We start from the raw sequence: 18,982 nt of genomic DNA, 5'->3' as shown, positions 1-18,982 counted from the left end.
GTCTATACAGTGTTTATATGACAATTTGGGTGTTTATGCATGTCGCTAACTTAGCCGCATAGCTCCTTTGAGTTTGAGCCACAATGCAGACAACATCAAGTTAAATGTATCTACACAGTTAGAGATGGCTGTTTGTTGTTTTTGCCTCAGTGTGGTTTGACATGACGTCAGCATTACCTCAAAATGAAACCTCATGAACTGTACTTTTGCCCCACACTCATCTCTGATGTAAACTATATTTTAGCATTCAAGTTTGGAGCTTAGTATTTAAGTCTGTTTCTCTATTATACATGTTGCACTAAGCAAATGATGGTTTATATTATCCTGCATTCTTGCTCATAAATTTTATCATACTTTTTCTAACGAACTCAGATGGGTCATTCTCACATTGTGATTCATCTGTAAAAAATGCATCTTGAATCCCTCTCTCCTGCTGAATGATAAGCTCTCTTACAGTATTCCACACCTCTCAAATAAAATATTTTGGAGGGCTTTTTAGGACATTGCGCTACAACTACAACCTCCCTGTAACATTAAGCTACAGTAGGGAATGAAGTTTTCTCCACAGTTACACTTATTGTAAGTCATGCTGGATGAGTGTTGGCTCAAGGCCTGAAACATACAGTGTACAAGATTTCAGTCCAGGCATCTGGACATGGTCTGTTAAAAAAAAGCCTATCTAATGTGAGAGATTATAACACGATGTCTTCACATTAGACATCTGTTCTATTATGCAGAGCTGCTGAGTGACAGTCTGATTGTGCCTATTTGTAATGTCAGCAATGGATTAACTTTGATTTAGAAAAAACAAACACAAGAAATTGTCTTTTTCAGGCTACCAAACAATGAAATCACAAACCAGAGAGTCAGCGTTTCCACTGTTTTATAATCAAACAGAGCAACCGTATAGCTATTAGCTAGTCACTCTGTCCTCCCTGACAGACTAAATGTGTCCATATGTAACCTTAAATCCAAGAGAGCAACGCCTTTCAATCTGGACAGAGCACAGCTGTACTCAACATGATCCTTGTGACTACATGTACTATTTTTAATGGTTGATATGTGATTTTGAAAAAAAAAAGTCTACAGAATGGTGGTTAGCCTTTGGCAGTATTAAGCAACCTGCCTTTACAAGCATAGCTGATGTGTGATACCTCATTGATGAAAAAAGAAGGTGACCTCCGCTGGAAAGAATTTCCACATTTGAGTACATGCATTTAGAAGAGAGTTTGGCTGCTCCTGGTTTCCCAGGCTTTGTAATGGTTATGTGTGTTTAAGATGGTGTGTATTCTTGTATGTGTGCATATGTGTGTGTACTCTCAGGGTGAGTCAGTCTCATGTCTATTTAAGTTTTTCCAGGTCCACCACCTGCAGAGTTGATTTATTTGTCTGGAGGGAGATGGGAAAAATTGTTTGCTTAGATGCAGTGTATCATAGTCTGACATCATTCTACTTTCCATTTAGTCTATATATACTTGCCGATAATTTGTTGCAGCAGAAACCCTGGCTCATCTTTTGGAAACACTGCGCGTTATGTCAAACTGTAGCCTCTTTTGTTAGTGCTCATACAGCACATGGTCCGCTGAAATTTGCATTCCCCTGTCATCTCAGTGACACATACCATATATCATAGACAATAATAATATGTCTTGCAAAACCTCTAGTGCCTGGAAAGTAATAATGTTACTGTATGACAACAATTATTTGTGTGCTATGACAGCATAAAAGCTGTTCTGTGTAGAGTAAGTCTTAAAGGACTGACAAAAGAAGCTTTAGATTTTGGATTTGAAGTATAGAGAGAAGAGCAGAGAAAGTAAATCTCATCATCTGTATCTGTTTAATCCAATAGGTCTTATATAGGCTTTACAAAATCTGTTTTGTGCTGACGTTCCATAGCAAATGTCCCTCCTTTGTTCCAGGAAGTGACAGTATACCACAATCTTGTTTCATTAGAAATTCAGCTGAGTTCATGTAAAATGTAACATTTACTCTACTACTGTATATGTTTTCTGTAATATAATATTTGAAAACATTTGTTTAGGGCTCACACGTGAGTGTTCTGCATTGCACCACTAGCTAATTAGCATGTGGGTAGGGATGTCAATACATAATCAAAGACTGGTGTTTTGACAAAATAGTTTATATGGAAATGTAGTGCAAAGAAAAATTATTCCAGTTTCTAACATTTACTTGAATTTCAAATCATCCTGTTACAGTTTTGACATTTCTCAGTGTTTATTTCTCCTCAGACCAGCATGACAACAGTCTTTAAAATGCATGTCTTTATATTTTTCTTTGCCCTTTATTTTGATTTTGGTGTTCTTTTTCTTTCCCTCACGTGTCCTCCGTACTGCCTTGTGTTATCTTGTTTTTTTCTATGTAATCCTTATCTTTATCTCCATCTCTCTCCCTTTAGGTCCCCCCACCCCAGATGACATCCCCATCAGGCCTGCTGGCCGGCGTATTGTAGTGCCCCCTGGTGGTCGTTCCAACATCACTTCCCTCAGTTAAATGGCAGGAGGACAGAAAATGACAACAGAGTGCAGGAGTGAGAGTGTGTAGGGAGGGGGGAACGGGGCGGGAGGGAAAGAGGGAGGGAGGGAGGAGGAGATGCAGAGGACCATGATTAGTTAAAAAAAAAATAAAAGAGCAAAACACTGAATCCTCATGCCTTACCTGTCACAATGCTACGTTGCTCAGACGAGAACAGCATCCCTTTTCCTTGGGAATTTGGACACGAATGGATAAACTTAGCACCAAATCACAATACACATGACCAGTTGTAGCCTCACTTCTTCTCAGTAAAGAATCCACTACAAATACAGTGAAAACATGTTCACTTTGTGCTCTGGTAATGGGAAACTATATATGTAAACCTTCACATTCAACCAAGAAAGAAACACAAACTGTGTTCTCAAAGGAAAATGGATACCGCTTTTCTCAGAATGATGCTATGGTTCTTTCATCCTGTTTGGCTTTCAATGTCACCCTCTTTTCAGTAGCCTGCTCGCTCCATAGTCCGCAAAACATAACACTAGATCCCACATTAGCCATGTAATATCATGCAGTACCATTGATTAGCTCTAGGTGGCATTGTATATACAGTAGATGTAATGTAGCTTTGTGAATGATGTTGTTGCAGCCTGTTTGGGTTTATTGGACCAAGTAAAAGGTATTCATCAAATCTGAGAGCAGGAGTGCTGTTGGACGTGGAGCTGCATGGGCCACATTGACATTGGTGACGTGATTCATGATCCTTTTGCCCTCCTCTTCTGAGGTACTTGATGAATACCATCCCCATGATGTATTGATTGCGTGACTATTAATGTTAAAAAAGGAAGATTGACACATTTGCTAAAGAAACGATTTTGTGAAGGCAATGGAGTGGAAAAAAATAAATATAAGAAAGGGTTTTACTATTCTTTATCCCCAAAAGGTTAATGTCTGTTTATTTCCTGCACTTCATCATGGCTGTATAAAAAGAGAACATTGTAAGAAACCGTCCTTTGCATTTGCTTCTAGCATATTGCCTATTCCTGTCATCATCTTGAGAAGGAGAACAGAGCAAAAAAAGATAAAAAACCTGTTCACAAGAAGTATGAATAAACTCAACTGTCCCTCGTAGCTTCACCATAACTTGTATTGAGCTTTGCAATTGAGGGCGATTACAGAAAAAAAACAAAAACAGAAAAACAGATGCAATAAAATGATTAAGTGACAAAAACCTGCTTTCAGATAATAGCACTTCAACTCTGGCTTTACTTTTTCATTCCTGACAAACTGGGCTCTCATTTAAAGGTAAAAGAAAGACCATTACCTCTCCATCCCAACGGCCCTCTAATTAAATCCTGACCAATTCTTGACTAATTCAACATCAGCCTGACAAACTGTGGGTCCAACACAGTTTATCTTAAATACTCTGATTGTGTCGGGGGGCTTTAGAGCTCTTTTTATGTCTCTGCTATTTTCTGATAAGGCAGAGGATTGCGGTGCAGTAAGGGAAGATTTTATTTTGTCGCTGTTCCACTGTGGGGGAGGGAGAAGGAAGGAGGTGGTGTTTTTTTTTTTTTTTTGGCAGTGGTCTGGCAGACTCTGAGGCAGGCACAAGTGGTGGTTTGTTGTATTTATGTTAGTTTGACGACCTTTGTTATTGTTTTTATGTTGTTTCTTTTTTACTGTTGTATCAAAACCCAGAGATGGCAGGTCAAAAATAAGGTGTGTTGTGGAGGTATGATTTGTTTCCTGAATAAACATGAGTTGCAACTGACTGACTGAGAGTTCTTTTTTATATTGTTATTCAGCTTAACAAGACATATGCACCAAAGATTATTTATCATTTGTTTTTAGAGTCTAAGAGTAGGATACAAATGTTTTTTCTGATATGACAATAAGCATGATAAATGGCTTCTTAGGAATTAACTTTGCATAACACACACCATGTTTTCTTGACACCATTCTGGCAGATGAAGTTTACATGTCATCACATCTCTCCTACAAGTTGAATAAAACCTCATTACTTTAGCAAACCAGAACTACTTGAAACATTGCAGCACTACATCTCTGTGTCAACATGTTTTATGGATGTACGTGTTTAAAACACCTAGTTTCCACTTTATTGGGTGGCCTGTCTCTCTGTTTATATATTATACAAACAGCTTGTTTCTCTAGACAGTGAGTCATATGGCTGTGGCTGACTGTGTGAAACACTCTAACAGACTTTAGAGGTCTAAGTGATGAGCAACGCTGGATGAGGGTGGATTGTTGACATCAAAGTGAAGCATCAGTCCAGCACCTCTGACAAACTAACCTCTGCAGAGATTACCAATGGTGATAAGTCCGCCAGACATATCAGATGTTAGAACTGTACCAAATCTAAAAAGAAAAAAAAATCAAGATAAATGAACATACTTTCCCACAACTCGATCAACAACTCAAGTCAACAGTGGAAACAGTCTATGGAACTATTTTGATGCAATATATTTTGCGGCCACCAGAGGCAGCGGAGTAGTGCATCAGAGTTGGTGGAAGAAGTACGTTGATCCTTTACTTATGTAAAAGTACCAATACAGCAAAATACTCCATGACAAGTAAAAGTCCTGCATGAAAAATCCTACTTAAATAAAAGCACATAAGTATTAGCAGCAAAATTTACTCAAACTATTAAAGTAAAATGCTCATTCTGCAATAACTGATATATTGTTATACTGTATATGAGATTATTACATCATTGATACCGAAGCATCAGTGTGTAAGCAGCATGTTACTGTTGTAGCTGCTGGAGGTGGAGCTAGTTTGATCTGCTTTATATACAGTTAACTAGTTTAGTCCAGTGGTTCCCAAACCTAGGGGTCGGGCCCCATCCAAAGGATCACCTGATAAAACTGATTAATGGGAGAGGAAAGAAGAAAAACAAAGTTCTGATACACAAATCTGTTTTCAATTTTTGGACTCTTTCTGTAATCTTTGATATTAGGTGAAATATTCAATCATATGAACATATAAACCATGTGAGAAGTTTAGAGCGAAAAATCACTATTTGGTGGAGCTGTTAACAACTCAGACATCTAAATGTGACCCCGACTGCACATTGCTTTCTGTAAGATGTCAAAAGCCAAAATGGTTGGAAACCACTGGTTTCATCCTTAACAATGTGTTGTATTTTAAAAGCTTGTAATATCATCCATTGTGCCAAATCTTCACTTGAAAAGTAACTAGAGCTGTCAAATAAATGTAGTGGAGTAGAGAGTACAATATTTCCCTCTGAAGCGTAGTGTAGTGGAAGTACAAAGTGGCATAAAATGTAAACAAGTACAAGTACCTCAAAATTGTACTTAAGTACAGTACTTAGTATAGTACTTAGTTACTTTCCACCACTGATGAGAGTAAGCATTTATACCAAGCGGGAAGCTCCTATGGATGTATTATAAGTTCCGGGTCTGAAAAATGAAGCCAATGCGGAAGTGCCTTAAACCTGCTTTATTTCTAATGGCCAGCAGGGGGCGACCCCACTGGTTGCAAAAAGAAGTGCGATTGTATGGAAGTCTATGAGAAAATGACCCTACTTCTCATTTGATTTATTACCTCAGTAAATGTTTTACTGAGTTTATGGTCTCAATCGCTAGTTTCAAGTCTTCTTCAATACAGCATAATGTTAATTTTGTAAATGATGGTGTAAGTGATTGACAAATCGCTCCCACGGCAACAACGTCGATGACGTAACGTAACCTTGGCTGAACCCCAGATTCACAGAGTACAGGCGTATGCGTAACGGCCACCATTTCACAGCATGTTTTCAGTTTATAAAAGTTAACTGTAACATTTTGGTCGCCTAAAAAGTCTTGTTCAGCGTTTGGTTGCAGTAGAAGACTCTCTGAGGAGTCGGCTGTTCAGTTTTTGTGGTAAGTACATTTTGTTTAAATGGTTTTAGGCCTGTTTTCACAAGCGACAATTAGCATTAGCATGAGCATTATCACAGTGAACCACAGACTAAATGCACCGTGCTAACCAAGCTAACAGCTAGCGCCAGCAAAGAACTTAGACAAATGCTGCTGCTTGGTGATGACAACTACTTGACTACTGATGATAGTGGTTCTATACTCTTTGGCGCAAGGGTCAACTCCACCCTCTCACCAAGGAGTCAAAAGTCAAAATGGCTCCAAAAGTCAAAGACGGCAACGGTCAAATTCAAGATGGCGATGGTCAACTTGCTGAACTTGAGGCTGTCCACAAACCCATCTATGCGCAAACCAATGGGTGATGTCAGGGTGACTATGTCCATATTTTTTTTTAAGTCTATGGTTACACCCATGTTTACTCCACACATACATAACTTCAAAGTTCCAACATTCATTCAGTAAGCAACTTTATTAATGCCAAAGACCTGTCATGGGGGTTTCATTTAACCCTCCAGGATTGTGACGACAATCCTGAAAAAAAGCTAGCTATTTTGCTAATGTTTGCCAACCTTTCAGGGTGCAGTGTGTAGGATTGAGTTGCAGTGAGGTTGCTGCAAAAATGTGTGAAGTTGAAAACCTTTTGTCAATATTGCAGGGAGGAATGGTAAGAGAAGAAATAAGAAGAGAACATATTAGATGAAGCAGTGCCTGTAGCAGACTCTTATTGCACTTTAGGTGAACATCAAAACTCCAAGGTAAGTCTGACCTTTCCTTAGTCCTATGGAAAATCATTAGCGCTGCTGCTATATCGCTAACTCTGATCATATTTCTCTTGTGCCTTACTGGTTGGGGTTACACACACTCACACTCATTGTGAGGTCCAGCAGTAAAACTGTTGCAAGGTCCCATGTGTATTGTTTAATGGTGAGTAAATGTCTCATGACATCACAGTAATGTCAGGCGGCAGAGATGATGATTGTAAAGTTCAGTGTAGGCCTGGACAGAGAGATGAGTCAGCAGCCCCAACACTAACAGTGGTGTGGTGGTTTAGCTCAAATCTTTCTGTGTGTGCACAGTGAGCAAGTAAGTTAACAGTAAAAGTGACATTTCTGGTATAAACAGAAGTTTGCTTTTTTAAATCTGTGGTGATTCAACAGGCTCAAATCTGAAAGCTGTGTTTGCGAGACAGAGAATACAAAAAACATAGATGCATTTCAGGTGCTTATGATGCATTATTAGGGCTACGCAAAAGAGAGTAAAACACAGGCATGTGAAGATATAAGTTTATGTAACTTTCACCATGTCAGCAACACCCAATGTACTGATTGTGTATGGTTGTTTGGACTGTTTAGTTGGTCTGCTCCTTGCAATTCCATTTTATTTAGGGGTACAAACACTTAAAAAAAACAAAAAAACATGGCCCCTGAAGTTGAGGAATTGTTTTTGTTTTCACTTCTCCTTTTGTTTGACTCATATTTAAATTGACTCATATTGACTGATATTTTTGCATGTTCACCTGTAGGTATTCATACTGTACCAAATGTCTCCATCCCTCTGCAGGTCACTGACTGTACTACTAGTCTTTTAACACTGGGGGGCAGCATTGTATTTAGAGTAGTGGAGAGCAATCAGCTGCTCCTTAGATACAGTAGATACTGTATGTCCAAGTTTAGTAAAGGGAAAAGATGCAGTTCCAATTTTTTAGCATGATAAACACACTTCCTCCTTTTTAGTTCCTTTCACTATTCTTGATTTTTATATAAAAAAAAAGCTATTACTGGTACCATTCGTTGTCCCATTTTACTTATAATCTTATAATATTATTTAATAAAGTACATTAATTCAGAGAAAACATTAAAAATGAAATGAAGGACAAGACATAGTCAGATTGGTTCAGAAAAAGAAAGTCATTATTTAAGGCACACCTTTATAGTTTGCAACTCCATCACAGTTGAATACAATAAACACACAGTGACAACTGAAGGACAACAAAACCTTAATAGGGATGAAAATTCACAGGTGTGGAACAAGTCTGTTCCCAGACTAAATATATATTTTTTTAGACAGACGTTTGCTGAAAACTATATTACTTTTCAAATACTATTTGTCAATGATTATTTTATACCTTCACTTTTTGGAGGAGTTGAGACTACCACATCAGATGAATACCAACCTGATACAGTAAACCTCACCCATCTGGTATTCCTATTATATTTTAAGACATAAAGATAATCATTCACAAATATTATATACTCCAGGTATACGCAGGATCAGTCCATCTGTTTAACTATCCCACATTATCTTACAACTTATACAGGAAACCACCTTTGGATCTGTAAAATTACATCAATAACAACAACAACACAAAGATAAGTCAAAACATTGTACCAATTTTCAATAGAAAAGTGCCAACAGTAATGAATTTAATAGAGTGAAATATGTTTTAAATATACTTACAAGTATCATAGACTTGAAAGGATTGAGTTGTATTGCAGGAAGATAAGATCAAGGTCAATAGAATGACTAGGTAGAAATCACATTTACTTACTGATGGTGAAAAAGCTCAGGTTTTTACTACCCACATATATAATAGGGAACCATCTGTGTGCCATCTCTATGGTATAAGGCATCCCTCTGCAAACTTCAGAGGCAGGTATAGTTTCTGAAACATGTTTTTTGTCAAGTCTTACAGTATGAATGAGGGTTTGTCTGGTTTTCTTTATTGTTTACTTGATAACAAATTTGTACCAGAAGGAAAGTGAAAATCAATATAAGGAAGGTTTTTTTCCACTGTTATCCAGCTGGTGCTGAATTTTAGAGTACTGTTTAATACAATCTGCACAAGAATGTTGTTGCAGAGGCAGATTGCAAATGTGTTCCTTCTTGTTTTGGAGCAATTAATTGAAAATACAAATTTACAGACTTATCTGGTGTTACATATGTAATTGGTTGTATCCAACACAAAAGAGGAAGGACAATAATTTGACAAAAAACAAATTTCAATGCAGACAGATACTGAAAATGAATCTTATCTAGGACTAAGCTTAATCCTTGTCTATAAAACCATCCCTCCTATGGGAGTAAAGTATTCACTCACAGCTTTAGAATTTTTTTGTCTCTCTGTGAATAAATGCTACAGTTGATGAAGAAGCATGTGCAAAGCAAGGTTCAGTGCAGAACATATAACATCTACCATCTGACTTTCTCATAGCTATAAACCTTTATTTTAAGTCCCAACTGGTCATGTATAGATTGAGGCAAAGGTTACTTTCAAGGTCCAATAATTTCTGAAGCTTTGAGCCACATCTCATGGCTTTCATCAGCAGATGGAGTTGGTCAGTTAACTAACTGAGCAAGTCCATATAAACTGTCTTTTCTGAGATCAAGAGTTTTGAGAATTTTAAGAATTTTAAGCTATTTTTTCTTATTATATTTCAAACTACTGTATTGCCACAACAGTAACTTAAAGCATACACAGTAGAAGAAAACTTTCAGCATGTTTTGCCTGTTTCTGCAGCTGATGGAGCTGGGACGTTGAACCAAATGATGTAATCCTACCATCTTTGTCAGCTTGACTAGTAAAGCTAAGCATAATGACCACTACAACCATGTATCTGCTGCTATGATAAAGTGAGCCATTCACACTCAAGCTTATGGTTCAGCTATTAATATTCTATCTTAGTAGAGGAATCTGTGGTTGCTGTCTTAAAAACAAAGGCCTCATTTTCCCTTATTAACCTCTTCATGTGAATGTTTTATACTCTTATTGTCATGCTCAAATCTCAAGTCAAGTCAATCCATCCAGTTGTAAGCATCACATTGGGCAAAGCCATCCACCTAAGTGTTTGGTTTTCAATATAAGCTGCCAACCCAACTCTCTATACCAAGCATTGTTGTTTTTAAATAATTGTATGTAACCAGTTAATGGCTCACAGAGATTACAAATCGGAGAGTCCCGGCCAAGACAGCAGCAGCAGCAGCAGTATTTCACCACATCAGGCTTCATTTCCTGTAACAGCCGAGCAGATGTGGCATTGTCAGGGGAGTGACTCCCTTTTCACTTCAGCACACTGCCCAGAGGAGAGGTTGAGCAGATATGAGAGCACCTGAGTGATGTTAGGGAGCATGATATGAGTTACACTCTACTAAGAGTCATTCTTCTGGGTGACAGGAAAGCGAAAAGCCTGCTCTGGCATTGGTTGCTGCTTGAGAAGTTCATTTCACTCAGTCTCTTGATAATGTGGTCTTTGTGATTGAACAGTGATGCACATGTGCATACAGTGCTGAGTCTGTGTTTTTATAGGCAATGTAGTGGTGCAGGAACATCGAGGATATGAGTGCTTGTGCTGACAGAACGATAGGTGTCTGGGTGTAAGTTGCTGATCTACAAGCTGTGGGCGGGTGCAAGTGATAAGGGAGGAAGTGGGGAGTCATAAGATCTATCCTGATAAGTAGGAGGCTGGCTCAACATTGTTATTCTGTCCATCCTCTATTGCTTTATTCTTCTCACTCATGGACAGCTCAGAGGACTCTGAATCCACCTCTGCTTTCTTTGACCTGTTGAGTAAAGAACATCTATTATTAATACAGAATAGATGCCAGTACGTAAAGAAACATAACAGAACTGCTCTATAAGAAACAGAAGAGAAGTAAAAATCAAAGAAAAATTCAGACTGTATACATTTGTATTTTCCCATTTATTTGACTACTTGCATAGTCTCTAGACATATGATGTCCAAAATGATGGCTTTTATCATTTTGTCTTTGCCTTAGTCTTGTAACGCCAACTTCTACTGATATTTTATCATTTTATGTTAATGATCACCCTGTGGTGGCCAAAGTTAGCAGCTAATGTTACTCATAATTTATTATTCAACTTAATCTTGTGACGGTGTAGCTAATGTTACTTTATCATTTGTACATTACATTGATTTGTCTAATGATTTTTAACCTGATTTTTTTTAAGCATTTAACCTTTACCATAACCTTGTAGTGGTTAAAGTTAGCAGCTATTTTATCATTTACCTTTTACCACATCCATGTGATAGCCAAATTTAACAGTTTTTACTGATATTTTACATTTAAAGCCTCTATAAGATGGCATTTAACTCTTTGAAGATGATGTATTACATCTTAAAACATGTACTGCTTTGCACTGATGATTTTGATAAGTTGTTAACATTTTTCTACTTTGGGTTTCCTGTTCATTGGTTTGTTAGTTTAGCTAGCTAGTTAGGTTAGGCTTTCTTATCTCTGTGACCTATTCTTTAGTGTGTTGATCATCATACCTTTTTCACTCAAAAGGTTTTTAAATCACATTGTATATTAAAAGTTCTGATTTCAATTGTATTGATTCTTCTGAAGGCGATAGGGGTGTAAAGATGAACCGATAAGTATCAGAAAACCGATACAAGAGTCAGATATTCAGCCCATGACACAGAGGCTGAGGTAAACAATACAGTCAGCAGCATTTTAGTAAAAAAAATGCCTTGGCTACAAAGTTATCCAGTGTATCTCTTCCCATGTTTACTACTGTTCATGTGGCAGAGGACATACTTTTCTGGAGTGTATATGATTTAGTGTTTGACATAAGAGATAAAGAAGTAATTATGTGTTTATTTGTAATGTTTATTTTAATCACACTTATTATTCAAAAAGTAAAAATATAAATTCCTAATCACAGCTGAATCAAATCGTATCATATTTGTATGGCATTGTATCATTGGAATTTATCTGTATCGTGTTTGTATTGGATGGTGGACGATGTATCTAGATACATTTCAAATCAGAGGAGGAGAGATACACACCCCTAGAAGGCAACTATGCTCAGTACTGTACTTTTAAATTTCCAAAGCTCCAGAAAGTCTGATCTTTAAGACATTTATCATCTCTGTAGCCTTTTAGAAGAAGAGGTCCCATCTCAAACTTGTTTCCTCAAAATCTTAAGCTTCCTCAAAGCGTTTTATAAGTAATGTCTGTTTGGTTTCTCTTTGTGAATTCTCCGGGGAAGGCAAAGATTGATGAATGATTTAGACAGATTACGAGAGACTACAACTGACCTCATTGTGGTAGCATCTTAGCAGCATTTTCTGTTCTTATAAAATTGTATTCTGTCTCATTATTTAGTTCTGCCAGTCTTGGCTCTCCCTTGCATGAATCAACATGGCACCTGTTTAAACACTGACTTATGCAAATCAGTGGTGAATATTTTTTCTTGACTTGCCTTTAAATTAGTCAGTTTAGCATTTACTTCCAGAAACATCTAATTTTCATATATATATAGTCAAAATGGGGGGGACTTTCCTTGCCAGTTTAAGTGTTTCTGCCTTAATCACACACCCACATATTTGGACCAGATCTTCTGCCACAAATAGCCACATTACTGTCCCTTCACACCATCCTACATGCTTTCACCAGCCAGCAAGGAAAACAGTTTTTTTTTCACTTGTCTGGCTCCAGTCATCAAACTACAGAGTTAACCATACATACAGTCAACCTACTGTAACAGAGCATTCATTGAAACTGTGTATACTACAGTATCAGACATTATTTGTTTTACTGAAAACAACTTTAAATATCTTATTATCTTTGGTGACTTATTAGTTTTGAAAAAGAGGTGTTATTTCTCAAACATTATTAGTTTCACAATGCTGACAGCTATGGTGTTTCTACCATGCCAATTACTCCACAACAAGATGCACTGTATTTGTAGTGGATAGGGGTGCAACGGATCACAAAACTCGCAATTCGGATTGCATTATGGATTTGAGTCACGGACCGGATCGTTTTTTGGATCAGCAAAAAAATTAATAATAAGGGGGAGACAAATAAAACTTTGTTTTCTATATATTCTGTAAAACACAGCAAGGAACTTTTGCCCATGGTCTTAAATGAAAACAACATTCAAGATGTCCAATGTTTAAATAAAATCTTAAAATATATATCTTAAATATAAAATACTCAATGCTCAATTGTTAAATTAAATTGCAATATAGGGCATGATCAGCTGCAGCACATTAAACAGCTTGTAAATATACCTGCAGATGTCACTTCGGACCTGTTAGATGCTGGATTGGTCGTTTCTCTTCAAAATCCCTGTTAGCAACGCATTGTCTGTCCATGACTTGTACTTACAACAGTTTGTTTACTTTGTCTTAAATGAGACATTAAATTTTGCAATTAATCCACAGTTCACATGCGCGCTGAATCGTGGGGGGCGATCCGTACGGATCATGGATCAACTACGATCCGTTACACCCCTAGTAGAGGAGAATGTGTAGGACAGGTATTGGAGGTTTCTTACTTTTCTCTGTTGAAGACAATGAAGTCTCTCTGGACGTTATCCAAACGCTGCTGCAACTGACCATTCTGGAGGAGAGACAAACACAGAACAACATCAGCAACTCAATCAAAGCAACAACAAAACCAGGGCAAATCATTTGGTATATTTTGCACATACAACCTCACAAATTGTTCCACACACAGTAGACAGCTTTACTGTTATCAGTTTCTTCTCCTTTAGTAAGATGCCAGTAGAGGAAATTCACCTAACTTTAGAGGACACTTATGCTCTGATGCCTCCAACTGCTCCATGTACTCATACATATTTGGCCCACTTAATCATGTGAGAACATCCGGCTCTGTCATGCCAGGCTGTCCTCACACTCCTGTAGTGCCAAGACAAGTAGACAGGTGCTTTCTCACTCTCCCAAGGAGGCAGTCAGGAGAGAGATCATAGAGATAAATCATCATCATGACACTGTACTCTGTGTGTGTTTTTCTCTGTGTGTGTGCGTGTGTGTGTGTGTGTGCGAGACACAAACTAGCAGATAGAGACCCAAGAACACAAGATAGAGAAGATGTAAAAACTTGAGATGTGTGTGTTCATTTGCTTGTGCAGATTGTGTAACATATGAGAATCATAAATCCAAATGTCAAAATTAACCCCCAATTAAAGAATTCAGTCCAAGCTGGCCCCTTGGGACCTCCACAAAGTCCTCACCTTAGATGATTTTCCTTAACCTTTTAATGTCAGGGCATGCAAGGGCACGCAGTCCACAATCTCAACAGAAAAAAGGATGACTCATGATGACAAACACACACAAGCATGTACTACTTCCCCTCACACCCCTCCAGTCATATTTGCCCTCAAAGCTCCAAACTGAGGGTCCAGGAAGCCTCTTTACTGCTCCCAGCCCAGACCTGTTAGTCACACAGACCAGCAGATAGACCCTGAACAGGTGCTGTCACAGTGGGAGAGCAGCCACTTGCAGAACAAAAGCCATCAACCAAATTAGGGCAGTGTTTGAGTACCCAGATTACTTTTTTGTTGTAATGAGTAACGAGTAACGAAATGCGTTACTAGTTAGTTTTGCAATTCAAGTAATCAGTTACCTAGTTTTTTTCAAATAAACATCCATTAATTATGTTACATTATTGTAGCAAATAACACTTATTTGACATACAACACAAGGAACAGGAACTCAGAAACACAGTAGCAAAATACAGCTGTGGTCAAGAAATGAAACAGCCACCTCCTTTACAAAGCATGTCTCTGTTTGCTCTTGTCACTCTTTTTAATCTTGATTCAAAGAACCAGAACAAGACTTTGTTATCTACAGCACTGGCATTGGTCATCAGTTGCAGGAAGAAGGGACTGTAAATACAAACCTCACTGCTGAAATGCTTGCAATGGAGCCTCTCCCTTTTGCGGTCCGGGTACTCCACAGGGAACCTTTTAATACACTTTCATTTACACTTAGCCACAAATATGCGTCATTGGCCAGTTCACAAATCTGATGGCATCTGTCTTGGTTACTGCAAGGTACATGCAACTCAAGTTAGACCCCACCAGAGGGTGCACCTGAAACTGTTTGGTAACTGCCAAAAACAATAACAGTTTAGCTAGGTTGCTAAGAACTATGGATGACTGGCATGGATTTAATACGCGTGAGACACAGCTTTTATCACCCTCATGGGCTTTCCACTCACGCCTACAGTGGTTTCACTGACGCTTTAATGAAACAGGGAAATGTGGCTGATTTCAGTGTTACTTCAGCTGCCTGATGGGACGGATTCTGTCTTGAGGTTAATTCCACAGTTCAACTGATGTACTTCCTCTTGGGGGGAGTAAAGCTTATGCATATGTCTCTCCAAGACACATAAACTTGCCTAAAATGCATCTCAAAACACCTGTGGACCACCTCACCACGTTGGTTCAAGCAATTCAATTTCAATCTGTCTCTAAATCTTCTTGGTTGTATTTACATTTGCCTTTTTTTATACCTGATTGCTCTGCTAACTGCCCAAGACACATTAAGTGGCTAAGTGTAAATATGGTCTAATCTAAAATCTGTAGATCTGTCAAATTGTCACTTTGCTCTTATCTCTGCTACCTTAGCAAAGTTGTTCAGTCATGCCAGATTCTTAATTAGGTTTATGTAATCACAATTTGGCTTTCTCCAGGCTTTGGCATCTGTAGTCACTGAATTTATGCGTTGTGCATCTCCTTGCTGCTCTCTGTCTTTGTAATGGAGGATCTGGAGTCTGTAATTAATTTCTCTCCATCTCTGTCTTGCTCTGGAAGAAAGCAATTACTGTTGGTTTCTATTAATTTACAGTATGAATCAAGTGTCTAGAAAAATAACGGGAAATAAACTGTAGATTTTGCTGAAGGATTTCTAATCATCTTTGTCTAAAAACACAAACTAGTCCGTTACATCATGTTTGTGAACGGGTGATTTTAGGTGGAGCTTGTCGATTCCCCCCCCTTAGGATCTTAGTAAGGGATGTATGGATGATTGAGATAGGAACTGAAGGTTGGAAAGGAAGCTTGCTGGAAACTGCATCCATGTATGATGCCAAAAGAAGCCTCTGGCCTTGCCAAAGATGGACAACAATAATGCTTTAACTGTAGACAGTTCAGCAGTTGTTTCTCTCTCTCCGTCTCTCCCACTCTCTCTTTACTTGATGTCTTTAAAAAGACAGTTCAGAGGCTAATTGTTCCAACTGCAAGATTAAACTTTCCATTTAATGAAACATATCGACAGGGAGTGCTCTGCTGGACAAGAGCCCAACAGGGACATTTCTCAACGTCCTTGTCTGGGCTTACTGTGTTTCCGTCTGAAGATGGGGCCAGCTTTTGTTTGTAATGTGACTGTTGATGTATACAGTGATTGAAATAGTAATTACATGACATTAAAATGATGTATGATAGAATAAATAATACCCCAGTAACTGAAATTAATCCCAATTACCACCACACACATACTGTATATGACATCAAACCTGTGCTATGGACTTTAGAAGAGCAAACTGGAATATATTTTTCACAAAAATATGTGAAAAGTGCAACTTTTTTCGTATCTTTCTCATTGAGAATAATGAATCATTTAGGAGGAAAATGCTCAGACCATAATTTGAACAGTACAGACACATATTTTATTCCAACATTTTCAGCTGAGCCTGCTGTTGTTCCATTTAAAAATCTATGAAACAAGTTCTAGTTTTTGAACTACAAACTGATTCTGATGATATTCCTGCATTCAGAACTAAACTGAAGACAAGATATAACTGCACTTTTAATTACTACTGTAGCTGTATCCCCAGATATACATGCAGCTCTGTGTCTCTTTCCACTGACTACTTTATCGCTAATGCTGATTTTCCATTACTTCTATTAGCAGCAAGCATGCATTTTCATCAAATTTAATTTTTTCTTGAAGAGAATGATGGGAAAAAAATGGGAATAATGCTGAGCTACAAACTTAATTCAGTCTTTTAATATTTCCCCTCACTTTGAATGTTACTACTCTTTTTATTTATTTTATTGAGTTTTCCTCTTTTCAGTTTGGAAAAACAAAAACAAACATAACATTTATATATATATATATATTTTTTTTTATCACATCCTCTGTGGACTACTTAACGTCACTTACTTGCAGGTGCAATAAAACAGAGAGGCTTGATATAACCATAATTACTCCTCTAATGCATTTTGCCACTGGATGGTGTGAGAGAAAATATTCAAACTCTTTGTGTCTCTTTCCATGGAACCAAAACATTTAAACCCAGTTTCTCTCTATATCTCTCTCTCCACTGTGCAAATCTACAACACACACAGTTCATCATAACAATCATGCAGCACTCTGCAGCACTCATGCAGAACAGACACCCAAACACCCTAGAAATCACCTAGCAATATCCTGGCAACCACATAAAACATTCAGCATGATAATGCCCCTAAGCAACCCCATTTTAGCTATTATGTGGAACACCCTGGCTGCAACCTATGTACCACGTGGAAACACAGTAACAATGAAAGTCTAGCAACCATCTAACCACACCCTACCGAAATGCACCATAGCAACAACCTAAGGTGACACTATAGCAACCTTTCCAAACACTGAGAAAGTGTTGAGCAACACTCTAGCAGCTATGAAGCAACCCCTGAGCAGACGACACCCTACCAAACATTTAGCAACATTCTAGCAAAAACCTTGTCTAAGCAAGTTTTGCTTGTGCTGCAAATGATAAGAGTTGAAAAAGCTCATGCTAATTGGAAATGATAATTGTAATACAGTTTACTGTTGTTGTACTACTTAATTTTACTATTCTAAACTGGTTTTAAATTAAATTCTGTATACCAATGAAAAGTTTGCTGCTAACTTAATTCAAATAGCACAAATTCTGTGATTAAAACACTCCATCATCCACATCATCTTCACTCTGGCATTACAATGATTACAGATGTGTCCTTAAAATGGCTATAATGTATTCTGAATTCCATCCAGACACCCATGTACATGCACACGTACACACATATGCACAGTAACCCTTCTGCACTTTCTTGCACTGTACTGTTTTTATTTTGAATGGACCCCGGTGTAAATTTTGTAAGACGGTGTATATACATATTCAGTTAATAATAATCTTGAATGAAATCTCTGATTAGAGAGAGATGTGGGTGTGTGTGTGACGAGAGTGTGCCAATTTATTTTGTTCTCACAGCATGCGTCCAGATTTCTGCTGTATATTATCAGTAATTTAATTGAGCTAATTTTGTGCTACATTATGAGCGTGGCAGCGACAGGGAGGGAGAGGCAGAGAGATAAAAGAGGAGTTAGAAAAATGAATGAGGAAGGGGACTTATACTGTATCGGAGAGTGAGGGTGACATGTAGACAGCATTGTGGTAGGGGTCTGAGGACAAGGGATGGCAAAGAAGGTTGGAAAGGAGAGCAGGGAAAGATGAGTAGAGGAGGAATATGCAAATAGAATTCAGAGCAGTCAAGTAATGAAAAGGAAGCTGTCTGGAACAGGCATTAGGGCAGCTAACTGTCTTAATTCAATATTGATCTGCTGTGCTTCAGAAACTCTGCACAAACTCCCTCTCTCCTTCTCATACACACGCCAAACACTCACTTTCTTTCTTAGTCTCTCTCTCATATGCATTCATGACAAGTGGCCCCACAGGGCCTTTGTAAATGGATATGGTAAAGCATTGCACTAATACAAACTGATATTTATAGACAGTTAAGCAAGCATTCTCCTTTGCAGACAGACAGATCAGCACATGCTGCAAAATAT

General features: G+C 38.0%; 2 protein-coding genes and 2 long non-coding RNA genes across 8 annotated transcripts in view; 2 read left to right on the top strand and 2 right to left on the bottom strand.

Moving 5' to 3' along the window:
* dpysl3 (dihydropyrimidinase like 3) overlaps positions 1–4,267 on the top strand; it is a 41,534-nt gene extending 37,267 nt beyond the window's left edge. For all 3 annotated transcript variants that reach the window (XM_044370183.1, XM_044370185.1, XM_044370186.1), the window contains one exon: positions 2,417–4,267. In XM_044370183.1, the coding sequence (XP_044226118.1) occupies positions 2,417–2,511 (95 nt within the window). In that variant the 3' untranslated portion in view covers positions 2,512–4,267. The remainder of the gene's footprint in view (positions 1–2,416) is intronic.
* Positions 153–2,461, bottom strand: LOC122995164. The gene is made up of 2 exons (XR_006406743.1): positions 2,252–2,461; positions 153–2,207 (listed from the first exon to the last, which is right to left on the bottom strand). It is a non-coding gene; the product is annotated as an uncharacterized LOC122995164 (long non-coding RNA).
* Positions 4,268–6,360: 2,093 nt separating the features above from the next.
* The window catches only part of LOC122995035, a 62,618-nt gene continuing 49,996 nt past the window's right edge, over positions 6,361–18,982 (top strand). The window contains exons 1-2 of the long non-coding RNA XR_006406706.1: positions 6,361–6,398; positions 7,051–7,150. This is a non-coding gene — a long non-coding RNA (uncharacterized LOC122995035). The remainder of the gene's footprint in view (positions 6,399–7,050; positions 7,151–18,982) is intronic.
* Positions 8,284–18,982, bottom strand: part of stk32a (serine/threonine kinase 32A) — a 78,052-nt gene continuing 67,353 nt past the window's right edge. For 2 of the 3 annotated variants that reach the window (XM_044369958.1, XM_044369959.1), the window contains 2 exons: positions 13,699–13,763; positions 8,284–10,952 (listed from right to left, as the gene is read on the bottom strand). In XM_044369958.1, the coding sequence (XP_044225893.1) occupies positions 10,835–10,952; positions 13,699–13,763 (183 nt within the window). In that variant the 3' untranslated portion in view covers positions 8,284–10,834. Of the gene's footprint in view, positions 10,953–13,698; positions 13,764–15,590; positions 15,975–18,982 lie in introns of those variants that run through there. The other variant, XM_044369960.1, reaches the window with a different exon arrangement.

The sequence above is a fragment of the Thunnus albacares genome, chromosome 13 (assembly GCF_914725855.1).
Source record: "Thunnus albacares chromosome 13, fThuAlb1.1, whole genome shotgun sequence".
NCBI classification, from domain to species: domain Eukaryota; kingdom Metazoa; phylum Chordata; class Actinopteri; order Scombriformes; family Scombridae; genus Thunnus; species Thunnus albacares.
Note: the sequence above shows the minus strand (reverse complement) of the source record. Positions and strands in the feature narration are given on the sequence as shown.